The following is a 25899-nucleotide window of genomic DNA, read 5'->3' on the forward strand; positions in this document are numbered from 1 at the left end:
CACCGCCTGGCTAGCTCTAACTTCTTATTGACTGACTCTTACATATTAATTTAACCCATCTCCATTAATCTGTGTATCACCACATACCTAAGGCTAATCTTGAACTCCGGTTGTTCCTGCCTCCACCTCTCTAGTGCTCGGATTAAATGTATGCACGATCTAGTCCACATTTTAAACAAGATTTTACTGAGTGTTCTGCCCACATGTATGTACATGCGTGTATGTACATCACATGTGTGCAGTGGCTGCAGAGGCCAGCAGGCTTCAATTGTGAGCTGCTGTGTGCTGAGAACTGAACCTGGGTCCTCTGCAAAAGCAGTGAATGTTCATATGACTTCATAGACTCTTTTCTAACTTAGGGTGCTGAACCCCCTGCAACTTTCCAGTCCACTATGTTCCCATAATGCTGAGACTGGCAGGACAACCAGCCACTCCCTTGAAACACCAGTGATAACACAGGACTGGACAGATGGCTCAGAGGTTAAGAGCACTGGCTGGCCGGGGCGGGCGGTGGTGGCGCATGCCTTTAATCCCAGCACTCTCTCAGCTCAATAATCTCTCCAGCTCAATAATCCCAATCCTCAAAGACATGCCATGTGGCTCCAAGGTCTCACTTTGGAGTAGAGGCTCCAAAGATGTGGCAAGGTACCCTGGCCTGTCACATAGGTGGATTATGTGAACCAGGTCTTTTTATTTATTGTGTATACTAGATTCTGCTTACGTGCATGCCTTCAGGCCAGAAGAGAGCACCAGATCTCATTACAGACCTTAGTGAGCCACCATGTGGTTACTGGGAATTTAATTCAGGACCTTCAGAGGAGCAGGTGGTGCTTGCTCTTAACCACTGAGCAATCTCTCCAACCCACGAGCCAGGTCTTAAAGCAAGATTTGGACACTGCACATGACACCTTGACGGTTTATCTCAAACTTCCTGTTCAAGCCCAGAAAGCTTCTACCTTCTCACTGCAGCCTTGTTTAAGGAGCACCCTGCTGTGGTTCTGACTCTCCCCTTGTAGCCTTCATCCTCTGATGTGAGCCATGTGGATCTCAAGGGAGGTCTGGTCTTTGGAAGTGGGGGTGGGATCACATGCTGGGATAGGATGACGTGATGGTGACACGGGGCCTCCACACAGAAAAGACTAGCTGCAGAGGTTCAAAGTCAGTGCCTTTGCCGTCCATGCTGGCCAGCTGTGGTGGTATACACCTGACTCCAGGTGTGGGAAGCAGGAGACTCAATACCAGTCAGAGCTGGAATGAGAATCTGTTTCAAAAGAAAACAATCTAGGGCTGGAGAGATGGCTCAATGGTTAAGAGCATTGCCTGCTCTTCCAAAGGTCCTGAGTTCAATTCCCAGCAACTACATGGTGGCTCACAACCATCTGTAATGAGTTCTGGTGCCCTCTTCTGGCCTGCAGGCATACACACAGACAGACTATTGTATCCATAATGAATAAATAAATATTAAAAAAAGAACATGTCAGGCTTTGCTTCTTTAAAAAAAAAGAAAACAATCTAACCTGTATTTTTTGAAGAAAACTCCACTTCCCTTTGGACTTTCATTACACTGCTCAACTTCACATGCTTTATTGAACCAGTGGATAGGATTATTCTAGGAAAGTAAAGGTCCAGGAAGGACGTTTAAGGGCCAGAACTGGGTGCAGCTCTGTCCCCAGCACTGCATAAACTAGGTATGCTAGAACATGCCTCTAATACACACGCGAAGGTGGGTCAGGAGTTCAAGACGAGCTTCAGCTGCACAGTGAGACTCTCTCCCTCTCTCTCTCTCTCTCACACACACACACACAGACACACACTTAAAAAGAAAAAAAAAAGACAAACCACAGTACTTCAAAAGGTGGGTATTGTTTTACTTTAAGCAACAGTCCAGGACCTAGAAAGTACAGGTTTCAAGGATGAGACTTTCTTCATGGTCAAGCGTCATGCACATGGCTCTGAGTTATTCCATTACGATGTCCCTGTGGAACCCGTGCCTACAGCCCCACTCTGGGACTGCCTCCTTGTGTGCTTCACCTTGGAATTCCAGGCAGCTGATCGTACACCTGAAGCTCCTCTGCACCTGGGTGGCTGTGCCCAGCAGCTAGCCCGTCACAATGGCCCTGGCTTCCGTCCTCTTGCAGGCAGCGGGCATGAGATGCACATCTTTGTATCATTCCACTTGGACAGGAAGGTGCACTTAGCAGAGGATGCGGTGATGGTGGAGCAGACACCAAGGAGCATGCTCCATCACAGCCCCTGTGGCTGCTGGGTGTCCCACCACAGTAAGCCAAGTACAGCATCCAAAACCCTGGTACAAAAGCGACGCTAACAACATCAGGAACCAGATCATTTGTTCTTTAAAGACAGTCTACTACTCCAGTCTACTAGAAAACACTCATGCCAGGGCCCACAGACCCAGAAGTCAGACACAAGAAAAAGGAATAGAGAAAGCATGGGGGATTAAAAAAAAAAAAAAAAAAAAGACAGCAGTACATAAAGTGCTTCTCTTTTAATGAAACAGATCCAAAAGATGTACAGTTGTGCAGTTCACAAGCATGGAAAAACAAACAAACAGAAGGACAGAGTTCCAACAGAAGAAGCTAACCCAAGACCAGGCTGGACTTGCCACCAGGGGGGTTTCTCCTGGATGGCGCTGGGGCTGGAGCCACTGGGCTGGGCACAGGAGCAGCAGGCACGGGCTTCTCTTCAATCTGCCCCAGGTTGGCTTGGAAGTCTGTGTCCACGTTTTCTAGGAAGACAAGAGTTTGAAAATGGCTCAAACAAATGGAAAAACCATACGGAATACAACAGTCAGCCAAAGTCCTCACTCGGAAATGGAATCTCTTGGTGTTGCCCACTTTAATCCCATGTGGTGGAGGCAGGAGAGTCAGGAGTTCAGGGTCATACTTTGCCATATAGAATATTAAAGACCAGTCAGGGCTACATAGTGACACCTTTTTAAAAAGATAAAACGCCAGACATGGTAGCACACGCCTTTAATCCCAGCATGTGGGAGGCAGAGGCAGGTGAATTTCTGTGAGTTCAAGACCAGCCTGGGGGGGCTGGAGAGATGGCTCAGTGGTTAAGAGCACTGGTTGCTCTTCCTGAGTTCGAGTCCCAGCAACCACATGGTGGCTAACAACCATCTGTAATGAGATCTGGCGCCCTCCTCTGGCGTGCAGGCATACATGGAGGCAGAATGTTGTATACATAATACATAATAAATAAATAAATCTTTAAAATAAACAAATAAAAAGACCAGCCTGGTCTGCAAAGTGAGTTCCAGGACAGCCAGGGGTAAACAAGGAACCAGGGGAGGGAGATAGACGGCTCAGCAGTTAAAGGTAAAGGCATTGGCTGCTCTTCCAGTTCTGTTCCTTTGCCAGCACAAAGCGGCTCACAACCATCTTACTCCAATCCCAGGGTATCCAATACCCTCTTCAGACCTCCTTGGACGACACACCCACCCACCCACACCCACAGTCGGTACACAGACATACATGCAGCAAAACACCCATTTACATAAAATTAAAAAGCAAACATGGGGTTATTACTTCCACAGCAACTTGACAATAAATGCCAGTGTTCAAACTAGTAATTCTAACGAGAAATACCTTTGTACACCAATCCTGAAGATCAAGCCCAGGGTTTTGTAGTCAAAACAAACATCAGCAACCCTGAAGATCAAGCCCAGGGCTTTGTATGTCAAAATAAACATTGTATATACTAAATTGCTATTTAGCCCATCTACAAAATAACTAAACAAAGCTGCCGGCGCTGAGCAGACAACAATTCACAGTAAACTTCAGGGTCAAGGGGAGAAGTGTCGCCTCTGTCTTTAGGGAGGGAGGAAGACTGCCGTGCTAATTTCCTTTCTCCCCCGTATCCATGTTTCTACTTTGGCAAACTGAGGATAAGCCCAGGCCACTTACTTCCTAAGGCCATGTTTCCAGTGAGCCCCATTCTCCACCCAGACTCTGCCCTCACTTCCTTTTTCCCCTTTCCTTCAGACAGGGTTTCATTATATATCCCCGGCTAGCCCTGGAACTCACCAAGATCCTCCTGCCTGTTCCCAAGTGCTGGTATTAAAGACTACAGACATCCAGCTCATCAAGTCACCACTGGTCCCTTCTCCCCCTTCTTCCTGCACCTGGAACCTGCACCCAGGCTGTGCCTTGATTGTTCTGTTTCACCTTCCAGGGTGCTGGGACTAAAGGCCCAGTCCGCCCCTAAGAGCCAGTCCAAATTCCTCCTTGTACCGACCCTTGTATTTGCTTGCCCAAAAGGCTGGACAATTTGCCTTCTATCCAACAAAGCCTTTCACTTGCAGATGCTCAGCACATCCTCCTTGACGCTGACTGAACTGGAGCTGCCCTTTATCCACCAAGTACATCTGTTGTGACTTTATGACAAAAGTGTAAAAGTTACAGCAGTCAGGAGCCCAGAATAACCAGGGGACATACATATGACCATTTAAAGAAGACTCCGCACTTGAGTTCAGTGAGCAGTTTCCCTAAGGAGCAGGGAGGGAACCATTATTCTGTGGGGCTCTCTCTTGTCTCCATACTTCCCTAATTTTAAATTACATTCATCTGCTCAAATCAGATCAGCCAGCTAGGGCTGTATCTCAGTGGTAGAGCACTTGCTACAGTCACAAGATGGTGGCTGTGTGTGCACGGGGCTGTTTTTAGCAGGTTCTGTTAAGTATGGCCTAACAGGCCGGGCGGTGGTGGCGCACACCTTTAATCCCAGCACTTGGGAGGCAGAGGCAGGCGGATCTCTGTGAGTTCGAGACCAGCCTGGTCTACAAGAGCTAGTTCCAGGACAGGAACCAAAAGCTACGGAGAAACCCTGTCTCGGAAAAAAAAAAAAAAAAGTATGGTCTAACAGTGGCAGTGTTCTGAAAATGTGGAGGAGGTCCCAAATCCAACCCTTATGCTGGCCAAAATGACAGACAGACAGACAGACAGAGCGGCACATGCCTTTAATGCTCAGGGTTCTCTAAAGTCAAGGCCAGCTTGGTCTACAAAGTGATTTTTTTGGTCTGTTTTTCGAGACAGTTATATTTTGTAACTACAAGGAGGCGCTAACATTTCCTTTGTTACTGTGGTATGTTTTGAGGCCTTTAAATTTCACCGTAAAATTTTATTTCAATGTAAAAATTAATATGTATTCAATTAAAATTGCTACCCTGGAACATTGTAAATTTTTCTTAAGACTCTAGCTGTCCAGAACTTGCTCTGTAGACCAGGCTGGCCTTGAACTCACGGAGATCAGCCTGCCTCTGCCTCCTGAGTGCTGGGATTAAAAATGTGCACCCGCCTACAAAGTGATTTTCAGGCCACACACAGGACCGACCATATATATAGTGAGACCCTGTTTTCTAAAAAATGTGGTTTTTGTCTGGTTTGTTTTTTTTCTTTTGAGACAGGACCTATGTAGTCCTGGCTGTCCTTGAACTCACACAGATCCTCCTGCTGCCACCTCACCAGTACTGGGAGATTAAAGGCCTGTGTCACTACGCCCATCCTAAAGCTTTATTTATAAGTGCTTTGCCTGAGCATGCATGATGCTCACAGGAGTCAGAGGAGGCTGTTGGAACCCCTGAAACTGGAATAACAGACAGCCGTGAGACACCATGTAGGTGCCACTCAAACCCGAGTCCTCTGGAAGAGTAGAGTGCTCTTGATCACTGAGCCGTCGCTCCAGTGCAGAGCCTCTTATGAAAAAACTGTCAGTGAGCATATAATATTGGCCCGATTAATATGTTTCTTTTTAAAGAATTCTTTGGTTTGGGTTTTTTTTTTTTCTTTTTAGTAATTTTTGTTTGTTTTTAAAAGACAGGGTTTCTCTGTAGTTTTGGAGCCTGTCCAGGAACTCCCTCTGTAAATCAGGCTGGATCTCAAACTCACAGAGACCCACCTGTCTCTGCCTCCTGGCTTTTAGTACATTCCTAATAGAGTAAACCTTGACATCAGTGGGCTGGCAGAAGACGCTTTGGAGGGTAAAAGCTCCAGCTCCCAAGTGCTAGATTAAAGGCTTGCGCTGCATGACTTAATATATAAAAACACATGGGGCTGGAGAGATGGCTCAGAGGTTAAGAGCATTGCCTGCTCTTCCAAAGGTCCTGAGTTCAATTCCCAGCAACCACATGGTGGCTCACAACCATCTGTAAAGGGGTCTGGTGCCCTCTTCTGGCCTGCAGGCATACACACAAACAGAATATTGTATACATAATAAATAAATAAATATTTTTTAAAAAAAAATATATATATATATATAAAAACACACACACACACAAACACTCAAAAACACACACACAGTTTGGGTTTTAATTCTTTAGTGATTTTACTTTTTATTTTTATAGGCATTGGTGTTCTGCCTGCATGTATGTTTGTATGAAGGTATTGGGTCCCTTGGACCTATAGCTACAGACAGTTGTGAGCTGTCACACGGGTGCTGGGAATTTAACCCAGGACCTCTGGAAGAAGAGTCAGTGGTTAAGAGCACTTGCTACTCTCAAAAGAAACCAGGGTTGCCGGGCGGTGGTGGTGCACGCCTTTAATCCCAGCACTTGGGAGGCAGAGGCAGGTGGATATCTGTGAGTTCGAGACCAGCCTGGTCTATAGAGCTAGTTCCAGGACAGGCTCCAAAACCACAGAGAAACCCTGTCTCGAAAAACCAAAAAAAAAAAAAAAAAAAAAAAAAACCAGGGTTTTGTTTTGTTGTTTTGGTTTTTTGTTTGTTTGTTTTTCAAGACAGGGTTTCTCTATGTAGCCCTGGCTGTCCTGGAACTCACCCCACAGACCAGGCTGGCTTCAAATTCAGACAGCGGCAGGCCTCTGTCTCCAAATCATTGTGATTAAATGTGTGTGTTACCACCGTCCGGCTAAAAAAATATATTTTAATAAGTAAAATAAATGTGGTTACACTGACTACTCTCAGCTCCATCTTTCCTTTCTGGAGTATGGTGGCCCCTGAGGTACACTCAGGGCTCTTTCCCTGAGTCACACATGAACTTAGACCTCTAACAGCACAGCAGAAGCAGGGGCAGCACGCAGACGGACTTACCATGCATATCACCTTCTCCCTGGAAAAGAAAATTTCAAAATTAGTTACTGTTTTAATTCTGCAACCCAAAAAACGGTCATAATTCAGAGTAGCTAATCTAGTTGAAATTAAATGTGAAATTCCATTTTGGCAAATGCATGATCCAGCAACAAGCTCAATACAATCTGGGGCAATGCTACACAACTGTCCTGGACATTGAACACCCAATGCCAGTGAGACACACACACACACACACACACACACACACACAGTCTTTTTGCAAACAGGGAATGGTGAGCTGAGACTTCCCCTATGTAGCTGATAAAGGGCAATATCCACAGCTGCTGCATAGCCTCCCCACACCTAAAAGTTGATGCCTCAGGGTAACCAGACCAGAGAATTCCTTCCAGACACACCCAGGGGGCTCACTGGCAGCTCTATCTGCAGATGTGTCCCACAGTGACACGTGTATTGTCATTTCCTGGAGTTCAACACAAACATTTAGACAACTGACACAGCCCTTCAACTCCAAGTTGCTAGCTAGATACAGGAGGTTCAAAGGAAGTGCATGAGCTTCCGAAGGCCCCAGGGTTAATGCTGAGGGCCTAAGACTAACCTAATGGTAACACATTTAAGCGGATCAGTTATCTGACTCCTTGCTTCCCTTAGGTTTTTGTTTGGAGGAGGGTCTCATGTAGCTCAGGGGGCTTAGAACCCTGTGTAGATGATCCGGCTGCCACCACCACCCAGGTGCAGGGATTATAGGCATGAGTAATGGAATTTTGGTCTCCTGTTGCAGTGCTGGGGGTGGGCCCAGGGCTTCTGGAAAGCTAAGAAAACACTCCACAAACTGAGCTCTGCTCCCAACCTATTGGCCTGGCTTTTTGTCTGATTTTATACTTTAATTTTCATCACCAAGTCTTAGCTCATTCCCTTAAGGAGATCTGAGCAATTAAAAAATAAACTTTTTTCAAGACAGGGCTTCTCTGTATAGCTCCAGCTGTCTTAGAACTCACTCTGAAGATAAGGCTAGCCTTGACTTCAGAGAACACTAAAGGCCCGCGATGCACCGCCACCCCAGAGAGCCCACATTGTTCTCACACTGACCTTGAGGTCTAAGAAGTCTCCAGAACTCACTTCAGAGGGGTTACTTCTCTGCGCTCCAGGTGACTCAGAATCTTCCCTGCCACCAGTGGTAGACTTGGCACCTAGAAACCAATACACACTTTCTTAGAGACTATAACAGAAGGGGCTAGAGAGGTAGCTCAGCCATTAAGAGCATGGGCTAACCAGGTTCTTCCTAGCACCCACATGTTCACATACAACATGCAGGCAAAATACTCACACACTTAGAAGAATTCCCAGTCATCCTGCCTGAGTCTACCCTATACTGGATTACAGGTGTGATGTGCACCCAGCCAGTGTTAGACTTCTTGCCTCTTTGGGTTCAGCCTTTGTTAGTCAATACCAAATCCAGCTGGATCAGTGGCTTTGAATAGGGGTTACCTTGTAAAACCAGTCCCTGCTGCCGGGTGTGGTGGTGCACACCTTTAATCCCAGCTCTGGTGTGTGTGGGGGGGAATCTCTGTGAGTTCAAGGTCAGTCTGGTCTATGGAGTGAGTTCCTGGGCCCACAGGGCTATGTAAGGAGAAATCCTGTCTCAGTAACAAAAACAAGACAAACAAACCAGCACCTGCTGACTTTGCCCAAGACGGAGGGTTTTCTTCAGGTGTCCCAAAGATGCTAGAAGCCATCTTATTCTTCCTCACAGGCTGTTCTGATGGCTCATCAAAGCCTAGTGAAAAATTGGATCCACCACCTGGAGGCCGCAAAACCCTGGAAACAACAGTAAGATGTTAGCTTCAGATCACACCGAAACACTCCTTGGTACAAATATGTTCAAATACCTTTCACTTCCAAGCCGTCTCCCCTGCTCCAAGACTGACTCATCTAGCTAGGAACCCGCTGCTGGGGGTCCGAGGCCAACAGTGCTCCATCTGTAAGGTCATCCACCAACACCCAAAGCTGCAACACTGGCCTGTCCTCCAGATACGACTGCTGTCCCTTAGAGAAAGGCTAACAGGGAGAAGGGTCTCTCTGGGCTTAGCTGAATATATTTGCAAAGCCATTCAGAGAAACATCTTGTTATTTATTCACTTGGAAGAATTTCCAACTTAGACAAGGCAGCACACACCTGTGATCAGAACTTGGGAGACTGAGGCAGGACCACCAGCCCCAGTGAACTATAGCATCAGATAGTCATCAAAGAGGATAAATAAAATTTTTATTCTCAACTAAATGAAAAACAAAAAACAGAAGATGCTCAGCAGACAAGGGTGCTCACCTACTAAACCTGAAGACCTAAGTCAGATCCCCAGCACCCATGGTAGTTCACAAACATCTGTAGCTCTGTTCTGGAGAATCTGACACCCTCCTCTGGCCCCTGCAGGCACTGCACATTCAACAGTACAGACAAAACTCTCATATACATACAATTAAAATATCAGGGTTGAGGAGGGGCTGGAGAGATGGCTCAGTGGTTAAGAGCATTGCCTGCTCTTCCAAAGGCCCTGAGTTCAATTCCCAGCAACCACATGGTGGCTCACAACCATCTGTAATAAGGTCTGGTGCCCTCTTCTGGCCTGCAGGAATACATGTAGACAAAATATTGTATACATAATAAAATATCAGGGTTGGCCATATCTAAATCACAGTTCCCAAATCTATGGCTCAGGGAACACAATGGAAGAGGGGCCAGAAAGATTTAAGAGCCAGAACACCAGGATGTCTGCTGCAAAAACAGCCTCTCCTAGAAATGGCTGTGCAACAAGCCTGGAGCAATGACACTATCAAAGGACATACCAGGGCTGGAGAATCAGCTCAGCAGTTAAGAGCACTGAGTTCAATTCCCAGCAACCACATGGTGGCTCACAACCATCTGTAATGAGATCTGGTGCCCTCTTCTTGCCTGGATAACAATGTATAAATAATAATACTAACACCCGGTCTGATCCCTAGACAAAGAACTACAGGCGACTAATGATTTCTGGTAGAGGAAGAATTAATTAGCCTCTTCTCTTATTGGTTATCTAATACAAAAATGTCAGCTCTGTAACCATATACACACAAACAAGAAAAAAGGACTCAGTGGGCTGTGTTTGTATTTGCTCATACATACATATACACAGTTGTATGTAAAGGAGAAGACGACCAACTTGCTAGTGAGGTGAGGTGAGGGGAAGACGGAAAGTGATGGAATAAGATTTTAATTAAACATGTATAAATAAAAAAATAATCTGGAACTGGAGAGGTGGCTCAGCAGTGAAGAGTAGTGGCTGCTCTTTCAGAGGATCAGGGTTCAATTCTCAGCATCCACATGGCAGCTCACAAACATCTGTAACTCCAGTTCTGGGGAATCCGACATTCTCCTCTGGCCTCCATGGGTATCAGGCAAGTACATAGTAAACATACATACATGAAGGCAGAACACTTACATACATAAAATAAATGCAATCCTTCTTAAACACCACCAAATGTTGCTGAAAACCTCGAAGCCCACTTACTATCCCATTGCTCACCTTTTATAAAAATTGACTTAAAACTACTGAAACCTAATGTAAGACCTAAGACTTTTGGAGCTGGAGAGAAGGCTCGGAATTCTGTATACTGCTTTTACTGAGGGACCCAAGTTTGGTTCCCAGAACCCACACTAGAGCACATGGCCACTTTTAACTCTAGCTTTGCACATTGCGCTCACATGCACACACAGATAGACACTTAATTAATACAACAATAAAGGCAGGAGGTGGTGGCACACGCATTTAATCCCAGCACTCAGGAGGAAGAGGCAGGTGGATCTCTGAGTTCGAGGCCAGCCTGGTCAAAGAAAGTCCCAGGACAGGCTCTAAAGCTACACAGAGAAACCATGTCTTGCGAAACAAAAACAAACAACCACCCTTGGCCTCGGTAAGTAAAAGCATTTGCTAAGTTAAACCCAACACCTCCAGTTGTTCCTTGGTCCCCATCACCTCCATCCCCGCAACCCTCCCCAGCTTTTGTTTTCCAAGACAGAGTTCTCCTGTGTAACAGCCCTGGCTGACCTCAAACTAGAGATCCCCCTTCCTCTGCCTCTCGACTGCTGGGATTAAATGTATGTGCCACCACCGCCCGATAACTTTTTAATATTTATTTCCTTATTTATTCATTATGTACAGTGTTCTGTAATATACATCTTCAGGCCAGAAGAGGGCACCAGATCTCATTACAGATGGTTGTGGGCCATCATGCAGTTGCTGGGAATTGAACTCAGGACCTCTGGAAGAGCAGCCAGTGCTCTTAACCACTGAGCCATCTCTCCAGTCCAAGGAAAGATAACTTAGGAGAGTTGGTTTTCCTCTTCCATGTGTGCCCCTAGGATCTAACTTGGGTCTTGAGGCCTGGCACAGGTGCCGTTACCCACTGAGCCATCTGGCCAGCTTCTGAAGAGCTCTAGCGTCAGCACTCACAAAGATGCATGCATGCCCATGTTTACTGTGGCACTGTCCACAGCAGCCAAGTGAGGTGAGCTTGTGCCCCATCACAGAAGACAATGTGCCACACAAGCTCCGTGGAACTTTGTCAGCCAGAGGGCGGGGAGGGGGTAACTTGCTAGAGAATAGTTGTACCTGGAGATCTGTGTAGGAAATCAAGCGAACCAGATATAGAGAAACAAATACATCACATTTGTCCTCATTTATGGATCCTGTATTGCAGATACATAAAACCATTTCTATTTGCCATGAAAGCAGAAGGGAGACCAGCAGGGAGAAGGGGGGTGCACTGGAAGCACAAAGCACACTTGAGACAAACTGTCTTTGTGAGGTAGGTGGTGACTCAAACCTGTAATCCCCGAATTTGGGAGTTGGAGGACTAAAAAAAAAAAAAAAAAAAAAAAAAAAAAAAATCAAGGAACTCAGGGTCATCCTAGGCTGCATGGCAAATTCAGGCCAGCCTTGGCTACCTGAGACCAAAAAGAAAAATCCTGAACTAATGAAACCCATCAGTACGCACAATAAAGACATGCCCCCCCAAAAAATGTGTTTTGAACTGGGGTTTGGAAAGATGGCCCTGAGGTTAGACGCACTTGTTGCTCTTGTAGGGAGCACTCACATGGTGGTTTCTCAGCTCCATGAGTCCCAGAGAGTCTGATGACCACTTTCGGACCCCAGGCACAGGCATGCATCTAACTGCCCTGCCAGAGCACCCACATGGCAGCTCACAACTCCAGTTCCAGGAGATCCAACACCCATGGCAAAACACCAATGCACATAAGATAAAATTTAAGGAAAAAAACACATAAAATAAATATAAAAAATTTTTAATTTGAATGGATAAAAAAATGATGCAATTAGGTAGGCATAGTGGCTCATGCTGCCAATCCTAGCACTCAAGAAGCTGAGATATGCCGGGCGGTGGTGGCGCACGCCTTTAATCCCAGCACTCGGGAGGCAGAGGCAGGCGGATCTCTGTGAGTTCGAGACCAGCCTGGTCTACAAGAGCTAGTTCCAGGACAGGCTCCAAAACCACAGAGAAACCCTGTCTCGAAAAACCAAAAAAAAAAAAAGAAGCTGAGATAGGCCAGCCAAGGCAATAGACTGAGAGAAAAATATATATATAAAGAATAAAGTTAATGTCTAAAAAAAGGATAAAGTCTTTAAAGAGACAGAGTACAGATAGTTATAGATTAAAAGAAATAAAGAAAAATAAGCCACGTAAAAATGGAAAATTCACAGAGAGTCTAGATTCTTTGTATTATTGTGTTTTCTTTAAAATTTTTGACTGTGAAGGAGCTAAGTACAGAGAGACATTTCATTACATGGGCTGCCAAGCTGAACCAGAATGGATATCATAAGGGTATTATGACTTCAGAATTTGGGTCTAAGGGGCTGGAGAGATGGCTCAGAGGTTAAGAGCACTGACTGCTCTTCCAGAGATCCTGAGTTCAATTCCCAGCAACCACATGGTGGCTCACAACCATCTGTAATGAGATCTGGTGCCCTCTTCTGGCCAGCAAACATACAGACAGAGCACTATACATATAAATAAATAAATAAATCTTTTAAAAAAAAAGAAAAAAAAAGAATTTGGGTCTAAGGATATGATGCTTTGGAGAGGGTCTCCTTTTGTTTTCACAGAGGATGAGACTCTGTGGATTGTGTCTATCCCAATATGGTATGATAGATCACGCCCTCCTGAAAGGTTGCTGTGAACACCTTCGGAAAATTACTTCACTCAACTGCCGACTGAGATGACCCTGACACACAGGTTACACCATGAAAGATCTGAATACAGCGCCCCCATTCAGCAGGAAGCAGTTTGGACAGAAAAACTGCGCCCATGTTCCCAAATATGGTTTATAAATGTTCTTTTACATTTAAAGGGGGATATGATAAAGGTATGAATAATTTGCATTGGTATGAATATTAGGGTCAGTTTTGTTATATATATATATATATGCATTTCTAATATTGATTAAGGTATTGTGATTGTGTAGTTCATTTAAAAATGTAATGTATAATTGGGAAATATAGGTTGTTAGTGGATAATCATCAATAATAGTCAAGCTTGTAGTCATGTTAGATTTTCTGGATATATTTCAGTTAGATAGGCATTCTTCATATCTTTCAAAGACTGCAGAATATGGCATTTAAAATGTTTTAATAACTTAGGACTTTTCATGACAATGAGACACTCTGCTCCTGGCAGCACCAATCTACTTCAAGAGGAAGATGAGCATCGAAGAGGCTCCTTATAGAGTTTGATAGCCATATGGGCAAGAAACTGCTCTTGCCTGGACTGTTGCATAAACTGGACACAGAGAACCCTCAGAGAGAGTACTGCTGAACTTGCCTAAAGGTGAGATGATCTTTCAGGGTTCCTGATTCATGAAAGAGTCTGCGAGACATTCTGCAGGACACAGCAGATAGTGACTGAATTGTCTTTGAAATTTCCTGCTTCATGGAAATGTCTGCTGGAAACTATGGGCCTGTAGGCTGAAGATGGATGCCCCAACGGTACAAAAGAACTTTGGGTGACTGTCCAGCGAGATGTCTCTGTCATTTCTAGAGTTTGGACTTCTGTTTGCTTAGGTAATATTATATCCTTCTGGAGTCTTTGATGGAGTTGAAGAATGGTTAGTTATAGTTATAGTTTTCCTTAGTTATGATAAAAGATAAAATAGATATAAATATTGTAACTGTAATTTTTACTTGATAACTGTTTTGTTATATGTAATTTTGCTATGTTAAAGTTAAAGTCTTCTTTTTTTGTTTAAACAGAAAAAGGGGAAATGATGGAGGAAGGTCATTGGTTAAAAAATAAAGAAACTGCTTGGCCCTCATAGGTTAGAACATAGGCGGATGGAGTAAACAGAACAGAATGCTGGGAGGAAGAGGAAGTGAGCTCAGACTCGATAGCTCTCCTCTCTGGGGCAGATGCGATGAAGCTCCGACCCAGGATGGACGTAGGCTAGAATCTACCCGGGAGGCGCACCTTAGGGTGCTACACACATTATTAGAAATGGGCTAGTCCAGATGCGAGAGTTAGCCGAGAAGAGGCTAGATATAATGGGCCAAGCAGTGTTTAAAAGAATACAGTTTGTGTGTTGTTATTTCGGGGCATAAGCTAGCCAGGCGACCAGGAGCTGGGGCGGCAGGAACACAGCCCACAGCTCCCTACTACAAATAAAGTGTGTTTGTGGGCTGGAGAAATGGCTCAGAGGTTAAGAGCGGTGCCTGTTCTTCCAAAGGTCCTGAGTTCAATTCCCAGCAACCACATGGTGGCTCACAACCATCTATAATGGGGTCTAAGTGCCCTCTTCTGGCCTGCAGGCATACACACAGACAGAATATTGTATACATAATAAATAAATATTTTTTTTTAAAAAAGTGTGTCTTTCTAGTTTATTCATTTCTGGTTGTAAAGTCAACAGATAGACAAAAATATGCTGTGACAAGAATCCTTTACAATTGCCTCATGGCTTGATAACACGTTCAATTTCATAAAGCGTGTGTGCCTGGAGAGGGCCTTCCCCAGCCCCCGCTGTGTCTGGTAGATCCAGATGCTGCCTGATTGACAGGCTGTGGCTCAGCCTATAATCCCAACACTCAAGAGGCCAAAGCAGAAGACCACAGTTAAATTCAAGGCCAACCTGGGCTACACAGACTGTCAGAGAGAAGCTAGGCAGTACACACTGTGATCCCAGCACTAGGGGAACAGGAGGGTAACCTGGTCTACATGGCAGGAGGCAGGAGTGAGAAGGGCATCCTAGGCACAAGAGGAAAGCCAGACAGCAACAGGAAGTTGACAGAGAGATGAATACTTGCCAGGATAGTACGCTGCGTATACAAGATGCTTTTCCAGATGCGGAGAAGCAGCACAGGAGAACAGATGAAAGGTGCCTATAATTCTAGGCAATTTAAAACACAGCAAGTTTCAACCCCGGAGCTGGGGTGGAGAACAAGATCAGCAGCCTCAGCGACTTGGGAGACTAAGGCAGGAGAGTCAGATGTCAATAAGGTAGATACCACCTTAGGCAACATGTGCCCCAAATATACAGGCAGTGTCCTTGGCTACGGCGTTTATTTTATGTGTGCTCCCTCCCCATGGGAAGCACGGAAACCAAGGCAGGCACTGCTGCCACTGCTGCCACTGCTGCCAAAAAAAAAATCATTATTCTGTGTATGGGGGTGGTTTATCTGCACACATGTCCGTATACATGTATGTGCATGCCTAGTGCCCGAGGACAAAGAGGGCGTGCCTCTCTCCTGGGACTGGAGTCACCACGTGGATGCCGGGAACAAACCAGGTCCCAGCAAAGCAGTCAGAGCTCTGAAGGACTGAGCCATTTCTCAGCCCCAAGACAAAACTTCTTAAAAATTCAAATCCTGTCCCAACTACCTTAACACAAGGACATTCATTATGGGAGTGGGAAGAGAGTGAAGAGCAGCTGGGTGTAGCAGCACGGTCTCTAATTCCAGCACTCCAGGGTTGGGGTGGGGGGCAGAGGCAGGGAGATCTGTGAGTTCCAGGCCAGCCTGGTCCACACAGTGAGACCCTGTTTCGAAGGAAAATCCACTGGTAGAGCACTTGCCTACCCTGTGTGATGTGAGGCCTTTGGTCTGACACTGCAAACCAAACCAGAGAGAAGCAGGGAGGGGAAGGGGAAGGCTGCCGGGAGAGGCCACACACCTGTAATACCAAGCACTGCAGGGCAAAGGGGCAGGAAGATTACAATTCCAGTCCACCTGGGCTACAGAAACGTTTAACCAAAAAGAGACTGAGGCTGAAAACCTGCTGTTTCCTGACCCAGTATGTTAAAGACTATTTTTTTGAGACAGGGTCAAAGGTAGTAGTAGTGCAGGCTGATATGGAACTCTTGGATTGTCTTGCCACAGGCCCTTGTTTGGAATGTGCCTTTTGTCCAATCACATTACACAGCTTCAATCTCACCTGTGCACAGAGCAATGCCATCTCTGTAAAAACCCAAAAGGCAAAAAAAATTCCATGAATTTTATGACAAATTAATTAAACCTAAGGACAGGTTATAGGAATCCTGACTTACAGGCAGTTGGTTAAAAGCACAGGACAAGAAAAAAGGAGGAGGGGACAAAAGTCATGCTCTGTATCTCGTGCCTATAATCAGAATGTGGGGTGCCGAGAGGTCAGGTGTGAATGTGAAGGCAGCAGGGGCTAAAGTGAATTCAGGACTAGCCAGGCTAGAAATGGAACCGTGCCTTAAAAAGAAAGAAAAAGAAAAGTGGCTATGAGTACAGTTCAGTTGGAAGAACATTCGCCTAGCATGCCCAGCTCCCCAGACTACAGACACTGGGCATGGTGGGCACCGTCAATGTGTGGGCTGCACTATCTCCAGGTGTCACAACCAACCCGATGGGAGAGCAGCCACACCTACCCATGGCACATCTGCTACCTGTGGGGGCCCCACACCTGAAGGGACAGGAATCCACATGGTTGGTTTTTCCTCCTCAGACTAGAAAATGAACGCCATTTAGAACAAGGTATACTTATTGGGGAGACGGTATAAAGACATATAAACATACAACTGTGAACAAACCTCAAATGCACAGAACTCCTCAGCCCGAGTGCTGGGATTACAGATGTGAGCTACCATGTCCAGCTGGGAACAGACTTCCTAAGGGATCCAGTGTTAACTGACTAACCTCTATGCCTCAGGTTTTTCTATAAAATGAGGGGAGGGTTCGAGACCAGCCTGTGATGGAGGAAGGTCATTGGCTAATAAAGAAACTGCCTTGGCCCATTTGATTGGCCAGCCTTTAGGTGGGTGGAGTAAACAAAACAGAATTCTGGGAGAAAGAAGCCGAGTGAGTGAGTCGCCATGATTCTCCCACTCCAGACAGACGTAGGTTAAGATTCTCCCTGGTAAGCCAGCTCGTGGTGCTACACAGAATATTAGAAATGGGTTAGATCAATATGTAAGAGCTAGCCAATAAGAGGCCGGAACTAATGGGCCAGGCAGTGATTAAAAGAATACAGTTTCCGTGTAATTATTTGGGGGCATAAGCTAAGCCATGTGGGCGGCCGGGTGCCGGGGACGCAGCCCTGCTGCAGCTCTTATTACAACAAGCCTGGTCTACAGAGCTAGTTCCAGGACAGGCTCCAAAGCCACAGAGAAACCCTGTCTCGAAAAACCAAAAAAAAAAAAAAAAAATGAGGGGAGGGAGTAGTATCTGTCCCATCAGACTGTTATTATAGGGACATCATACAAATATATATATATATATAAAATCTGGAACATAGCGATCATGTACATAAGCTATTATTAAAACTGTCTACAAGTCACCATGATGCTACAAGGGTGTTCCCTCTCACTAATGGATTTCAGATTAATTTTAATGTCTTCCTATTTATCTGTACTTCTGTTAACCTAAAATTCTTTTAAAGACTGCTTCTGGGAACAGGCAGTGGTAGCACACACCTTTAATCCCAGCAGAAGCAAGTGATTCCAGGACAGCCAGGGCTACACAGAGAAACCCTGTCTCAAAAAACCAAAAACAAAACAAAACAAAAAACTGCTCTGGATAGATGGGTGAAGGTGCCTGCTGCCAAGCCTGACACTTGAGTTAGATCCCAGGAACCCACAGTTTAAGGTGAGGACTCCCCAAAGCTATCCTCTGACCTCCATACACACCCAGAGAAAATGCACACATGCACATAGGTACACTTGCTCTCCTTAAAGGAAAAGGGGACAGAAAGATGGCTCAGAGGTTAAAAGCACTGGCTGCTCTTCCAGAGGTCCTGAGTTTTATTCTCAGTAACCACATGGTGGCTCACAGCCATATGTAATGAGATCTGGTGCCCTCTTCGGGAGTGAAGGCAGACATACAGGTAAAACACTGTATACATAATAAATCTTAAAAATACATGCATGCCAGCACTCGGGAGGCAGAGGCAGGCGGATCTCTGTGAGTTCGAGACCAGCCTGGTCTACAGAGCTAGTTCCAGGACAGGCTCCAAAGCTACAGAGAAACCCCGTCTCGAAAAACCAAAAAAAAAAAAAAAAAAAAAAAAAAAAAAAAAAAAAAAAAAAAACATGCATGCATGCATGCATACATACATACATACAGGGTCAGACTACGTCTACCAAGTGTCAGCATCACGCTGCTTCAAAGTCAAAGTGATGTTTGAATGTGCAGTGGAATTTTAGTTGTTGCAGAAGACGTACAATAAGGAATGTTGATCCAGTGATTACATGGAGACCACAGAAGAGGCTAAAGAATGTGGATCATAAATGCTGTCTGAGACAGAGAACAGGGTTCCAAAGTATTCCGAGGCTTAAAGGGCTGCTGCGTAGACTCCAAGCCGGACTGGCTTTATATGGTTCCATTTTCCTCCTGTTGGACCACAGTGTGCTCGTGCAACAGACGAGTGGATTACAAGGAATAATTCCTGTAGGTGGTTGTGTGTGGGCTCAAGGCTGGAGTGGTAGAAAGCTCAGAAGAAGCCCGAAAAGAAGACTTCAGATACAATAGGATTATCCTGTAGCTAAGCCCTTTTTGATTCAGTGTCCTCTTCTGGCCTCCAAGGCCACCTGCCTTGTACACACCCAAACGCAATTTTAAAAATAAACATTAAAAAAGAAATGACTGTGTCTGAGGTAGACTCGGTTACAGAGACAGGTCACAGGGAGTTTGGGGCAGCCCTGGGCTATATATACAGGCTGGACTACAGAATACTCTCTACACAGGATCTAACTATATAGCCTTGGCTAACCCAGAACTCTCCATCCTGCTTTTCCAGACTCCTGCGTGCGGGGGTTACAGATGTGTGCCATCAAGCCGGACACCAGTGTCACACAATAACACTTTCCCTACTGTCCACGCTGGGTCCATCCCTAGGTAGACATCCTGGCTCCTCAGCTCCAGCGTAGGCTGGATCCTGCCCTCCTCGCTGGACTCACACTGCTTTTTTCTGCCTTGTCCAGGCGCTCTCAACCAAACCCAGACGTTCCAGCCACCTTCCTCCTCCCACTCCCTTCACTGCTGCGGGCACCTCCACTTGGGAGCCTTTCCTAAGGCCTCTGGCTGGAATTCGCTCCACCCTTCCCCTCAGAGCCATTTAAGCTTTAGCTAATCTCAATCTCTCTCTCTCTCTCTCTCTCTCTCTCTCTCTCTCTCTCTCTCTCTCTCTCTCTCTCTCTCTCTCTCTCTGCCTGGTTTTTTTGAGACAGGGTTTCTCTGCAACTTTGGAGCCTGTCCTGTTACTCTCTGGACCAAGCTGGCCTTGAACTCATAGAGATCCACCTGTCTCTGCCACCACTGCCTGGCCCAGCCAACCTCTTAAACCCCACTCCTACACCCCTGCTTCCTCCATGGGCTTAGGAGCAGCACAGCAGCTTAGTGCTCCTGGAAAGGGGAGCCACACGTCATTCTGGACACCTTCCTGAATCCCCACTGCCCAGCAGCAAGCAGAGGCTGCATGGAGCACAGGACGGAGTGGTAATCCTGTGGGGCAGCACGCAGCTTTGCTGTCAGGATTCTCGGTCACGCCACCCTGTTTCCCCCGACCAGCACAAAACCTGCTCATAGTGCAGGGCCCCACAAAGCCATCTGAGGCTGAGGCTGCCTAGCTGCATGCTGGACTCAGCACTGGCGGCTTCAGCTGGCCAGCAGTCACTGACAGCAGGATTGGAGTCCTCAGGCCTGGCTGCCTTGTGGGCAAGTGCTCCAAGTGCATCAAGGGTCAATCCAACAATGCCATGTCTGTCTGCAGGGACAAACCCAGGGAGTTACAGGTTCTCCTGTTTTCTTTCTTTCTTTTTTTCTTTTTTGGTTTTTCGAGACAGGGCTTTTCTGTGGCTTTGAAGTCTGTCCCGGAACTAGCTCTTGTAGACCAGGCTGGCCTTGAACTCACAGAGATTCGCCTGCCTCTGCCTCCCAAGTGCTGGGATTAAAGGTGTGCGCCACCACCGCCCAGCTGGTTCTCCTGTTTTCTAGCCTTGGACTCTCTTCTGGGGGCCTCTACATTTCCCTGGAATGTGACACTGGTGTCTCACTCAGTGAAGATGCCATGCTCAGGCCTGGAAAGAAGGCTCAATGCTTCAGAGCTCTTGTTGATCTTCTGAAGGACCCATTCAGTTCCCTGAACCCATGTCAGGCAGCTCATTCATGGCTACCTGTAACCCTCCAGGGGATCCAACACCTGTTCGACTCTGCGTGTTCCCTTCTCAAAACAAAATAAATCTTTTATTTTTCTACAGAAGGGATACAAGTTGAAGAGATGGCTCAAAGGTTAAGAACACAGTCGGGCATGGTGGCACACACCTTCAATGCAGCACTTGGGAGGCAGAGGCAGGCAGATCTCTGAGTTCGAGACCAGCCTAGTCTACAGAGTGAGTCCCAGAAACCCTGTCTCGAGAAACAAAAGCAAAAAAAAAACCCAAAAAACAAAAACACTGGCTGCTCTTCCAGAGGACTCATATCCAATTCCCAGCACCCACATGGTGGCTCACAACCATCTATAACTCCAGTTCCAAGGGACTTGACACCCTCTTCTGGCCTCTGTGGGAACCAAGCACACATGTGGTACCATACTTTCAGGTAAAATATTCACCAAAAAAAATTTAAATGTAAAAGATACTTTGAAAAAGAACGGGGCGGGAAGGGGGGAGCACACAATGACATCAGCTGGAGAAATAAAGATGGCTCAGCACTCAGCAGTGAAGAGTACTTGCTGCTCTTGCAGAAGACCTGTGATCAGTCCAAGGGGACCCATCTCAGGTGGCTCACCTCTCTAACTCCAGAGGACAGATGTCTCTGCCCCCTACAGGCACCTGCATTCATGCACATCCACATGCAGACATAATTTTAAAAAAATAAATATTTGATCAGATATGGTGGGCATGTCTTAAATCCCAGTACCAGAGACAGAAGCAGGTAGATCTCTGAGACTGAGGCCAGCCTGTTCTACACACTGAGTTGACCAGCCGAGACTACACAGAGGGACGTTGTTTCCAAAAAAAAAAAAAAGCCGGGCGGTGGTGGCGCACGCCTTTAATCCCAGCACTCGGGAGGCAGAGGCAGGCGGATCTCTGGGAGTTCGAGGCCAGCCTGGTCTACAAGAGCTAGTTCCAGGACAGGCACCAAAGCTACAGAGAAACCCTGTCTCGAAAAACCAAAAAAAAAAAAAAAAAAAAAAAAAAAAAAAGTAAACATCTAAAACTATGTCTGCAAATGCTTGTAATCTTGGCACTCAAGAGACTGAAAGAAGAGGTCCAAGCTAGAGGCTTAACGTGGGCTACAGGCTGAGTTCAGGCTAGTGTAAAGTCACACGGTTGAGATCCTATGCTGAAAAATAAAGAACTATGCTTTTTTTTTTAAGTCTCAGATATTAAACACACCCAGAGTAAATTTATTTTATAAATCAAGACAAATGTATTTAGGTATATACTTTTTAAAGATGATACTCCTTATATTTAATCTAAAACAATTTTTGATGGAGGGTATCACTTCAAAGCTGTAGCTAGCCTCAAGCTTGAAGCCATCCTCCCACTTCTGACTCCCTAGTGCTGGCTCACACCTCCTCACCCAGGTTCCCAGGTAATTAATGTTTAAATTACTACTAGTGGTAGAGATAGGGTCTGGGGTGACCTTTTGGGGTGAAGGGAAATGGGAGCTGCTGAGGATGGAGCCCAGGGTCCTGCCCAGGCTGTGGGCATGCTAATCAAGCACATTGCCAGCCCTAGAGGTTCTCATTGGCTGAGGTGTTTGAAATTTTTACCTCAAATGACCAAAGACACATGAAATATTAAAATCAAAATCAACATGCCTCTTTGTCCTCCCTCCCTTCTTCCCCAGGGAGCGGGAGGCTTTCTGCACTAAGTGTAATTAAAACCTCATGAAATTCTTCAGAACCATAATGGACTTAATTTTTTAGCCATGAAAAAACGGGGGGGGGGGGTGCAACACGAGCACCCAGCCAGCTTAAAAACACACCAGAGCTCTGCCTGGTCCAACTTTTACTGGTCTTGCAATAGCAGGTACTACCTCCCCGATGACGTCAGTGTTGTAGAGACCATCTGAAATAGAGAGCGCTTCTCAAACAAAGGATTTGCTTGCAAAACAAAGTACTTCAGCTTTGGTTTCGACTCTTTCTTTCTGAACACATATACGGTAACTGCTTCAGGACTGCCGAGTTAAGACCCAAAAATGTTATAACACAGACAGCAATTTAAAAAATAGCTTCCTTTCTTCCAATCCCGAGTGCCCATCTCTACCACACCACATTCATCACGAGGTTGCAGAGCAAGAGGCACGTTACTGAGGGAAGGGGATGAAGAGAATCCGGAGAATACAGGAGAAACACGAAGTTAATAAAGACCAAGGCATGGAACCTGAGCAACAACACCGGAGGGCAAGTGATGACAAAGGTGGCCGGAAACACTTATTTTGCATTAATTTGTCTCACACGTCAAACATCGATGTAAAGGACCCAGGCTTTACAAAAAAGCTTTGAGGATGAACTTGACTCTCAAAAGGTTACACATTACACATTATCTCACCAGTAACCAAGGCCTGACCAACAGAAAGTTGGCTTCATCACACAAAACACAATCCAGGGCTCAATCTGTCCCTGTGTCCTCTGTAACAAATTACCTCACTGGAGGATGACAGGAGGGAGTGACCATGTCTCCAAGGTCTACACTCTCAACTTCTGCCCCACCCTCTAATTGCCCCTTCAGTTCTCTCCAATCGCACCCATTTTTTTTATTACTTCATGAAACTGAAAGCAGTGACTTCCGTGGCCTGTCCCTCCCAGGGCTTCCTCCTAAACTACTCTGAAGAAGCTGTTTTTTGTTGGCAAGTTCTCAAACGTCTGTGAGATACTGCTATTCCACGGCTGTCTTCTTAGCCCCACAAAATGGCTCCCTTTGTGCCATTCGGCCAGGACCCCAAGGCTTGGCCACACACGACTGCGGGTCATCATCAATGGCCATCATAGATGGCCAGGGAAAGTGGAAACTAAGCTTCTTCCGAGCCTTTAGCAAGATCCCAGCGATGCCTTAAAGGACTGTGTGCAATTCGCCGAGACCATGACGACTCCCTTCACAGAACCCAAACCCACCCACCAAGTTAGAGAGGGCTAGAAAAAGGGTCCGAGCCCAGACACCTCGCTCCTCCCCAAAAATGCAGTCTACTTGGTGGCAAGCAAGGTCCCAGCTTCCAGGAGGGGATACTACATACTACGGGAGAGACAATGGATGTCTCCATGGCCCCGCCCAAGCACAGGCAACCTCCTCCTCCAAGGGAAACCTGCTCTGGGGTGAACTCATTCGGCCAAAGTCAATGGGAGAAGTGAAGAAGGTGGCGTGGAAGGGCTGAGGTCCGAGGGTCTGAGCGCAGAAGACCCACTCGGGTCGTCTCGCGGCCCGCGCACTCGGAGGTGGGCGTGGGGAGGGGGAGGAGACCCGGTCTCTCCTTTGTTAGGCGCACGGAGGCACTCTGAGAAGAGGACCGTCACTCGGATCCTGGGCTGGAAGTGAGGGAGGCGATGACCGGCCCCGCCCTGCCAGAGATGCACCTGCTGCGCAGACCCGGGCACCCCGCGGACCACCGCGGGGACAGGAGCCTGCAGACCCGCAGGCACAGGGCTCAGATCTGCACGCTGCGCCCAAGGCGGAGGCCAGCACACTGCCGAGGCCACAGGCGGCAGCGCGTGGCCCGCGAGTGGGACAATGGGCCCAGGAACCGAAGCTCGGCAGGCTCCCTGGGCTGTGGGGAGACCACGACACCATCGCGGAGCCGAGCAGTATCGCCGCGGGTGGCTGAAAGCCGATCCTCCCGCACACGCTGGCGGACGCCAACCTGCCGTAATTGACATACGGCCGCCACCCACGGTCCCCTCAGCCGTCGCTCCGTGGGAGAAAGGAACAGAGCCGCCCGATCGGGGCGGGGCCACCAGCCGAGGCTGTCCCGCCGCACAAAGCGGCGCCCACTCCTCGCTCTGCCACCCACCGCGGAGCGAGCGCGGCTCCCCGGGCGGCCCCGGGCCCGTTACCGCCAACGCCCCGCGGCCCGCACGAGCCCCTGAAAGCTCGACCCCGGCCCTGTCGCCTTACCGGGAGCTGTTCCTGCTGTTGGGGTCCACACCCTTGAAGGTAGTGGTAGTGGTCATGGCGCCAAGGGGCGAGGTAGGCTGGCGCAGGGAGAACGCCGAAGGGGACTGGGACCAACCGGCGCAGACAGCTCCACAATCGCCACCAGCCGCGCTCCACGAGCCTCTGCCGCTGTGGGGCTCGCCGGACCCACACTTTATAGGGCTCCCAGGGCCCACCCTCCGCGGGTCGCCATTGGCCAGTTTAAAAGGATCTCTTCGTTTCTATTGGTTCCCTACGGTGCTAATCACAGTTCGGCATCAGGACGGGCTGCCTGGCCACGGCTCAGCCTAAGCCCCGCCCCCTTCCTGTCCAGGGACCGGCCGCTATCGTCTCCCCTTCCCCCACCCCGGCAAACCCGTCCTGCTCCCCCACAAGTGTTCACTGTCACTTTTCAAAGTTCCTCGAGGGGCTGTTGAGGTGGCTCAGAAGGAAAGGCGCTTGCCGCCCGGCGTGACAACCCGACCTCCAAGACCCAGAAAGTGGAAGGAAAGACCCAAACTCCTGAACCTCTGACCTCCAGCTGTGTACTCTGAGGTACACACACACACACACCCCTAAACACACCCCTAAACACATTCACACACCTAAACACACACACACACAACTACCTAAATAAAATGATACCTTCACTTGGGAGATTGAGGCAGGAGGATCACTCTGAGTTTGAAGCCAGTCGGTGAGACCCTGTGTCAAAGAGAAAGGAAGTAGGGAAGGAGCGAGGGAGCAGATGGAGTGCAGCAGCGTTTACTAGTACTGCAGAGGACCCAGGTTCAGTTCTCAGCACTCACGGCAGCCCAGAACTAAAAAAAAAAAAAAAAAAAAAAAATCTAAATTTTTTATTTTGTTTTTTTAAAGGCCAGGGATGATGTTTTCTGTCTTTAATCCCAGCAAGCAGATTTTGGGCAGGCAGGCACTAGGGAGGCAGGAGTAGGCAGATTTTGTAAGTTTTGGTTTATTTGTTTGCTTGCTTTTTGGTTTTTTGAAACAGGGTTTCTTTGTATAACAGTCCTGGCTGTCCCGGAACTCGCTTTGTAGACCTGGTTGGCCTAGAACTTAGAGATTCACCTGCCTCTGCCTCCTGAGTGCTGAGATTAAAGATGTGTGCCACCACCACCCGGCAATCTCTGTGAGTTTTAAGGCAACCTGGTCTACAGAGTGAGTTCCCGGACAGCCAGAACTAC

The 25899-nt window shown here is 47.1% G+C and overlaps 1 protein-coding gene across 1 annotated transcript; it reads right to left on the reverse strand.

Moving 5' to 3' along the window:
- Positions 1-1860: 1860 nt before the first annotated feature.
- On the reverse strand, positions 1861-24840 carry Jpt1 (Jupiter microtubule associated homolog 1). The gene is made up of 5 exons (XM_057774883.1): positions 24680-24840; positions 8741-8883; positions 8155-8255; positions 7069-7087; positions 1861-2746 (listed from the first exon to the last, which is right to left on the reverse strand). Exons 1-5 carry the CDS (start codon positions 24733-24735, stop codon positions 2598-2600), a joined length of 468 nt encoding a protein of 155 aa, XP_057630866.1. The 5' UTR covers positions 24736-24840; the 3' UTR covers positions 1861-2597.
- Positions 24841-25899: the final 1059 nt, after the last annotated feature.

The sequence above is a fragment of the Chionomys nivalis genome, chromosome 7, assembly GCF_950005125.1.
Source record: "Chionomys nivalis chromosome 7, mChiNiv1.1, whole genome shotgun sequence".
NCBI lineage: Eukaryota > Metazoa > Chordata > Mammalia > Rodentia > Cricetidae > Chionomys > Chionomys nivalis.